This window comes from Lithobates pipiens, unplaced genomic scaffold (genome assembly GCF_037356315.1).
Source record: "Lithobates pipiens isolate NorthernLeopardFrog02 unplaced genomic scaffold, aLitPip1_a1.2 Scaffold_16, whole genome shotgun sequence".
Classification (NCBI taxonomy): Eukaryota; Metazoa; Chordata; class Amphibia; order Anura; family Ranidae; genus Lithobates; species Lithobates pipiens.
Window position 1 is genome coordinate 596559278 of NW_027507748.1, and position 8637 is coordinate 596567914.

Consider the following 8637-nt stretch of genomic DNA (forward strand, 5'->3'; position numbering starts at 1 on the left):
TTAGAGTCCAACTCCAGGAGTGTTGAATATGTTGTGTCTCTTCCTAGATGCTGCGAGAAGACCATGGAAGTGATGAGAAGCTCTCAAGATGCTCTGCTGACCATTGTTGAGGTGAGCCTGAATTTTGATGCTTTCCGAACAGGAGGCAGGGGCCATCAAGGGCTCTTCTGTTATTTAGAAACTGCAAGTTCTTGCCTGTTGTGATGAGCTGGTAAATAATAGCTGCCTTAGTTAAAGAGCAACATCTGGCACCAAGGGAAATCAGTCTGTGAACGATTAATGCTGTCCAGAAAGTACTGACTCACCAAGGAGGCTAATACTTTCTAGACCGGATTCAATCTAGTGTGTAGCTTGCGGAAACATCTTGGCTTAAACTGTATTAAACATCTGACTTTATATAGCTATGGAACAACATGGGTCATGAAGCCTCCTATTTATCACATACAGATAAGTAAAAGGGGTTTTCAAATCACAATATTACCAACACAAGGCAGCATGTTGACTGGTGCACTACAGGAAAAATAGTGGGATTAACTGGTGCGCTACAAAGAGGCAGTGGAACAGACTGGTGAACAACAAAAAGAAGAAGTGGGATAGACTGGTGAACAACAGAAAAAGAAGTGGGATAGACTGGTGAACAACAGAAAAAGAAGTGGGATAGACTGGTGAACAACAGAAAAAGAAGTGGGATAGACTGGTAAACAACATAAAATCAAGTTGGATAGACTGGTGAACAACAGAAAAGGAAGAGAGGTAGACTGGTAAACAGAAAAGCAAGTGGGATAGACTGGTAATCAACAGAAAAGGAAGTGGGATAGACTGATGAACAACAGAAAAGGAAATGAGACAGACTGGTGTTTTTTAAAAAAAAGGGACTGGGATTGATCAGTACACTCTAGAAAAGAGTGTGGGATGGATTAGTACAGTACAAAAAGGCAGTGGGATAGACTGGTGAACAACAGAAAAGGAAGTTTAATAGACTGGTGAGCAACAGAAAATGAAGTGGGGGGATAGACTGGTAAACAGAAAATGAAGTGGGGGGATAGACTGGTAAACAGAAAATGAAGTGGGGGGATAGACTGGTAAACAGAAAATGAAGTGGGGGATAGACTGGTAAACAGAAAATGAAGTGGGGGGATAGACTGGTAAACAGAAAATGAAGTGGGGGATAGACTGGTAAACAGAAAATGAAGTGGGGGATAGACTGGTAAACAGAAAATGAAGTGGGGGATAGACTGGTATACAGAAAAGCAAGTGAGATAGACTGGTGCACTGCTGCAGTGTCTTGGGGAAAAACTGGAAGACCAGAACAATTAGTTTGCATCTCATACAATTTTGACTGGAAATAGCTACCCTGGCCATACAGTATGTGTATTTTCTAACCTGTGTTGGAAGAAAGACATCTGATTTCTCAGTGGTTGCCATGTTTGAGTTCTGCTTCCTTTATTCTGTTATTACATATTGAAAATGAATGTTAATATGGACTTTTGTGTGTTCTCATCACAAGTTCCTTTGGAGTCTGTCATTTTACTGTGTGTTGTTTTCTGGTTTACTACTTGTTCCACAGAAGTGATTGATATATTCCAGAGATAAGTGTAGTTGTAAATAGTCTTTCTGTATGTAATATATCATGTACTTTGGTTGGGCAGGTGCTGCTTTATGACCCTCTCTTTGACTGGACTATGAATCCTCTGAAAGCTCTTTACCTGCAGCAGGATGAAGCCGAACTTAATGCTACACTTGCTGAGGACCCAGAATGCAACAGAAACACTTGGTATTGCCATTTTATCTTATGGTGAAATTAGGCCAATAGAATTTTATCAAAATATAACTGAAACACGTTTTTTTTTTGTTTTAGATGGAGTGGAGAGGTATTAGACCACCGGGTTTTAATTGCTGTCTGTGTCCCCATTGGGAAGATTCAGCCTTTATATTTGTCTTGGTGATCATTCTCAACAAAAGAAAATCACAAATTTCGATTGGTCACCAGAACAGGAATAGAGGCAAAATCTTCCAATGGGGGCACTAGTTCTGGTGACTAACAGAGATGTCCCGCACTTAGTAGGAATTTCCTCCCACTTTTTTAGTTTCAAAAGAAGACAAGGTTTAGAATGTTTATGCATTTTCAAGTTTTACACACTATGCATACTCTGAAAATATGAAAGAGAAATGGGTTAACAGAATTGCCTGTGCAAGAAACATACTTGCCTTGATGTTTTTTCTATATGATACAAGAAGAGAAAAGAGAAATTATAGGGAGAAGGTATGAAAAGTGTAGGGAATATTTAAAAAGGGTGTTATAAGAGGATTGTTGAGAGAAAGAAGACCGAGGAGAGAGAACATAGTGCATTTCTCCCTGGCACTCAAAGCACTTTATCTGCTGTTGGGGCAGATGGTGAGGCAGCCATCAAGAGCACACTAAACAGAATATGATACGCCTTCAATGGTAGCTGAAGGTTTCCAATGTGTCCATGCCCCAAATTCAACAAACCTAACAAAAATGGCAACCACCTTAATTTACATCTAGCTTATAAAAACATACGTGCTCTTCAATTACTCATTGGTGTGTGTGCTCCAGCATGGAGGCTCTCATAGCCTAGAGTTAGGATCATACTGTACAGAGAGGCCTTGACAAGACAGAGCAGCTTCCACATATGTTAGCAAGTGTTGTGTAACTAAAACCTCTGATTTTAATGCACATCATTAGACCATGTAATTGTTTTTTTTGCTGATAAGTAGGCTGAGAAAACTTTTGTTTGCCATGTATATCTCTAGGTTTAACTGAGAGTTGTTTTAAGCTTGTGTGCCGCTGGAGTGAAGAGACCCACAATAAATATACCTACACAGTCAGTGGTGGGTTGCTATATTTGTATATATCTTCAGTTTTTTTTTTTGCTATATTTTATTTTTTATTTATTTTGTTTTCTAGCAGTGATTCACAGAGCTTCAATAAAGTGGCGGAACGTGTCCTCCTCCGACTCCAGGAGAAACTTAAGGGGGTTGAAGAGGGGACAGTGCTGAATGTTGAAGGACAAGTGAATCTTCTCATCCAGCAAGCCATGGATCCAAAGAACCTGAGCCGACTCTTCCCTGGCTGGAAAGCCTGGGTGTAATGTGTGCACTAATCTCCTCCATGCAGAACTACCTAAAGTGTACATTAGGTCAAAACATTTTTGTGTGTGAATGACCGGAAATGAAGGGAAATCTCCCCTTTAAGAAAAGGTGGAACAAAAACTTGAATGGGGTTTTAACTATTCCTACCCATCCCCTACCCATCTGAAACTGGTTAAAGTTGTGACTTTAGATACAATTTAAAGCCCAATTATTCAACCATTTCTTTTCTTTTTTTGGGGGGGGGGGGGGGGGGGGGACGCAGCCACAGCCTGTGTGTGGGAACCTGTCCTCTAACAGCATGCTACAGAGGGGAACCTTTGCTTTATCTCAGAAAGCAGTGGTCTCTCTGCAGTGAGCTACAGCTTACAAAACAGAAGGGAATCTGAGCTTTGCTGATTGCAAAGCTATAGGTCTGACTTAGCAAAGGGTATGTTTTGACATTTGCAGAGAGACCAATGCTTCCACACAGAGAGCAGTAGTCCCATGCTGCAACATGCTGGCAGGGGAAGGACTTTTCAACTTCTAAAGAAAACAAATTGTAAAACTTTGTACACAGTTTATTTTGATTACCCCTATAAATAACAAACGTAAACTAAAATTGGGCTTTAGGGGAAGTTAAATATGGAAAAGCAATGTTCTAGTTGAAGTCAGGTGACCATTGTGTAGAAAGACTTTGCTGTGTTCACACCAGATACAGACATACAGTGCTTACTTTATCTTGTGATTTCCACAAATTGCACCTTTAAATGGTTCATGATCATTTCTTTTATTTTCAACTTATACTGAGAGAACATAGTCAGTAATCTAGTGGCCGTGGACAATAGGCACTTTTATTTTATGAAGGGTTGTTATGGGTAATATAGATCTTGTTTTAGACATTTAGATACATGAGGTCCATTGCATTGCAGACACCTGTTAAAAGCCTACAATAGTTATATACAAAAAGTTTTGTGTTCTCTTTCTTTATCCCTGTAAGGCCCCTTTCACACGGGTGGACCATTTAGGTCCGCCTGTCAGTTTTTAGACTGACCTGAACAGATGCTCCATTCAGGTCTATGGATCGACGGATGTCAGCGGTGGCCGTGTCCACTGACATCCAATCCGCTCCGATCTGCTAAGATTAAACGTATGATCGGAGAAAATCATTTTGTTCTTCCTTTGGGCTAACTTCACATTCAGAATGGTTAATAGCACAGCCTAATATTGTAGTCCTTTATTCCATCTTACATACAACTGTTCTAGAAAAGTGTACATGTAGCTATGGTTTCTATACCTGTTGATAAATGGTTCTGCAATATGAGCTTGTTTCTGTGCTTTAAATAAGTGCATGTAAAGCGGGCCTATCAAACCAGTGTTTATAGGGAACACAGCCTTCTTGGTCCTTCTTTGCATCCTTCAGTACTTTAAGAATTTAAATTAAAAAGAGCGCCCACTATTTTAATGTCAATAAAGGCTGCATTTTCATATGTCATTTTGTAGCATAGTAGTTTCAAAAAATATTTTACAGCCTCACATAGGGCCTCGGGCTGTCACCCCCAACCCCCCGTTTTAGGCTTTGAATAATTTTTTTATACTTCACTTTTTCCAAAGCTATCAGGCTGATCATGTGATGTTTCCATCCTCTTCAAGCAGTGGTTGGCCCTCGATGATGCAGAGAGTGGCTCTGATGTCATGAGAACATATTGTGAGTGCACAGCTTCATGGAATTGCCCCTGAGATGGCATTACTATGGTACCCTACGCTCAGTCTTCTGAGGGGAACGGTACCGTCCATGGAGGAGGAGGTACTGGGGGGGGGGGCAGCGCCAGAGATGATGGGGGTATTGCAGTCAGTGATGCTTTTTAAAATTTTCAACAATGGTAGAGGATAATTTTTTATTAGAAAATGCTTGCCTGGATTTTAAGGTCCTTCTCTCTGGTCTTCAGTAGAGACAATGCCTGGAACAGGCTGGTTGATGTGGCGCATGCCACTCCTGATAGTCTCCTGCATCAGTTATGGTGCAGGACATTTTGTTAATTCCTCACATATGAGTAGTGGACAGAGCCATGCAAATCACGCCTCATTATCATCCAGCAATCAACTCTTCCTCTAGATCAGGCACATCAAACCCAAATACAACAATGGCTCAAATTAAGCAGTAATAATCTTTAAGGGCTGCGTTCTTCTTATTATATAAATCCTGTATAATAATAATTTAGCCCTTGAAGATGATTACTGCTTAATTCGAGCCATTGTTGTATTTGGGTTTGACGTGCCTGATCTAGAGTAAGCGTTGATTACTGGATGATAGATGGATGAATTGCATCGCTTTGTCCACTATACATATGTGGGGAATTAACAAAGCTTCCTGCACCAAAAAACTGGTGCAGGAAACGGCCAGGAGTGGCATGCGCCACATCAACAAACCTGTTTCAGGTCTCTCTGTGCCAGTTTCAGAGTGAAATGGAAATTGGCATGGGCTCTGCGACCAATTAACAAAGAGATTGTGGCAGCTTTCAGTATAGAAAACTGCCACAGATACCTGCCAGCTCAGACCTGGTGTATGGCATGTAAGTAGTCTACTGTCAGCCAATAATCCTGCCTGCCTATGAAGTGTTTACACTTTATAAGCATTGCTTAATGATATATGCCTGGCTGTTCACCTTGGCAAAGGCACGGTTAACATCTTTCCTGTTCCTTCTTGCTATTGACTAAGCGGGGTGGCAGAAAGGAGGGAGTCCGAACAGCAGACTACTGCTATGCTCTGTGAACTGCATTCCTGTCTAGTACAGAAACAGCATAGAACACAGGTTTGCGGCTGTTTTGTTAATGGGCAGTAGTACTTGCTAGTTTTTTGGTTTTTTTTTTTCCATTTAGAAGAGTGGCGCAGACCGTTGTTTGTGGTGGATAGTTGTGGGAGAAATAGCCAGCTCAAACCACAATTTGCAGTTGCTGGCTGTAATTTGCTGCTCAGTGTAATTGTGGTTCACTAGCAACACACTCATTTAGATTGAATCTAATAAATGATTCACTATAAATTGTTCATCAAAATTAAGTTTATTTTAAAGTTTGTTATGTACTATGCAGGAATTCTCTGGCTGCTCTCCTGTATTATATATTTTACTTAGTTAAAAAAAAAAAAAAGTATGAATATTAGAACTGGACCTGTTATGTTTTTACTGCGATGTATTGATGTCACTAAATCCTAGTGAAATTGAGTGAATTACCAGGAATAGACTAATGTAAATGACAAATATCTAAGCAGCATGCAAAATAAAAACACATGACTGCAAAAGGATATGCCTCAAACATCTGCGCCCCCTTGAAGTTATCCTTGTCTGAGGGGTACCTGGAGTCTGCCTTTGCTGATCTAATGAAAATGCCAGTTCCCTGGCTGTTGTGACTACTTTGAACAGACTTGATGTTTGCAGATCTGAGAAGTCAGAGAAACAAGTCAGATGTCAGACTCAATCTGTATTCCTATTGTGGATTAGTGATTGAAAGTATTGAATCCAGAGGGACAGCATTCAGCCAGGTAACTAACATTTCCCAAAGAGAAGACGACAATAGCAGCTTTTGTGTTCTCGATACTTTAAGTGCACAGACATAAAGGGGAAACATTGTTCCTTTCAAAGTCAGTCAAGCCCCAAATAATAGCAGCTAGATAAGGTTTACAGAGGAATATTGTTTAGTATAAGTGGGATATATATTATTTTTTTAATAACTTAGTAATCTTTGTTGCATAAAATTGAATAATCTTGTTAGCCATGTTTACTGTATATTTTTGTTCCTAATAAAGACAGGTATTGTAAATAGATACTTGTATGTTTTTCTTTAGTTACTCGGTCCTCACTCAGTGTCGCAGTGTGCAGGCCTGGCAATCGACCACTTGGGTGCTAAATGCAGAATTGGGGGTTGGAAGTTGTGAGTGTGATGTTAACCCATCCCTAAAAGTGCCATGTATTTCTCAGGGATTCGGGGGCAGGGAAGCACAGATAATAAAGCAACTGTGTTAGCTTGCTATTTTGGGCAAAGTCCAGTCTGATTTTTCTGATTTCTCCTTTTCAGTAGGATTTATTGATCATAGTCAACCCAGGGATAGCTTTGAAAATTCATACTAATGTGGAGACTGGATGACCTTTGTACCTCTGAAGATCTTGGCAATAATGTTCTGAGACCAATGATAGCAAGCATTCTTCTTCCATTATATTATTAAAATGGGGTAACAGTTCAGTTCAGTGGGATAACAGACAAGACTTAAAGCGGAGTTCCACCCAAAAGTGGATCTTCCACTCATTTGACCCCTCTCCCCCCTCTTGGAACCTGAGCGGGGGGGAGGGGGGACAGGATTCCTGTCTTTGACAAGTATACTGTTCCCACTTCCGGGAGTCAGGGCTGCGGCCCGTGACATCACCGCGGGGCTCCCTCCTCCTCTCACTGTCACCGGGCCAGCAAGAGAGAGGAGCGGGGCCTCGCGCATGCTCAGTAGGGTTCCCGGCATGAAGCTGTAAGGCAGCAGCACCCAACAGCTGATGGAGACTTCAGCTGCGGTGCTGACATCGCTGGACTCCAAGACAGGTAAGTGTCTTATTGTTAAAAGCCAGCAGCTGCAGTATGTGTTTTTTTTGGGCAGAGCACCGCTTTAAGAACACAGTAAAGCAGACTTACCCACCTTTCGCATTCTGTCTGATATACACCTCCTCACATGTCAGTGTGCAGATGACACAGATCACCAGACCACTTCTAACTCTCCTGCCACAGCCAGGACCTTGTGGGTTGGATATGTTAACCCAGGGAATGCCTACAGGGGTATCAGAGAGATTCCCCTGTTGACTCTTTCCCAGAAAGTGGTCTTTCTAGTGGCCATCACATCGGCCCGGAGGGTTTCGGAACTGGCGGCCTTGTCTTGCAAGTCGCCCTATCTGGTTATCCACAGGGATAAAGTGGTGTTGCGTCCGCAACCTTCTTTTCTGCCGAAGGTTGCTTTGGCATTCCACATCAATGAAGACATTGTACTACCATCTCTGTGTCCTAAGCCGACACATCCTAAGGAGGTGGCCCTTCATGCCCTGGACATGGTTCCGGCTCTGAGGGGGTATTTGTCTGCCACGGCTCCATTTCGAAAGTCAGACTCCCTGTTTGTTTCAGTGGCTGGTCCGAAAAAAGGCATAGCGGTCTCGTCGGCCACCAATTTCCAGGTGGATCAGACATTGTAGTACAAGCCTACGCCTTGAAGGGACAGGTGCCCCCCTTTCCAGTCATGGCCCACTCCACAAGAGCAATTGGAATGTCTTGGGCCTTCCGACATCAAGCGTCTGTCGCTCAAGTGTGTAAAGCAGTGACCTGGTCGTCTGTTCACACTTTTACAAAATTCTACAAGGTGGATATCAGTGCATCGGCTGATGCCTGTTTTGACCGCAAAGTTTTGCAGGCAGCTGTATAGTTGCAACTGCACATACAATTTTTCCTTTTTCCCTGTTTTTTTTTTGGTAAAAACGCAATACCTTTAAGTTAATGCACTGTTGCATTTGTTACCACAGTTTG

General features: G+C 41.9%; 1 protein-coding gene across 1 annotated transcript in view; it reads left to right on the forward strand.

Moving 5' to 3' along the window:
* ATM (ATM serine/threonine kinase) overlaps positions 1 to 5212 on the forward strand; it is a 299675-nt gene extending 294463 nt beyond the window's left edge. Inside the window, exons 61-63 of the mRNA XM_077483959.1 lie at positions 48 to 111; positions 1650 to 1774; positions 2930 to 5212. Of these exons, the coding sequence (XP_077340085.1) occupies positions 48 to 111; positions 1650 to 1774; positions 2930 to 3113 (373 nt within the window). The 3' untranslated portion in view covers positions 3114 to 5212. The remainder of the gene's footprint in view (positions 1 to 47; positions 112 to 1649; positions 1775 to 2929) is intronic.
* Positions 5213 to 8637: the final 3425 nt, after the last annotated feature.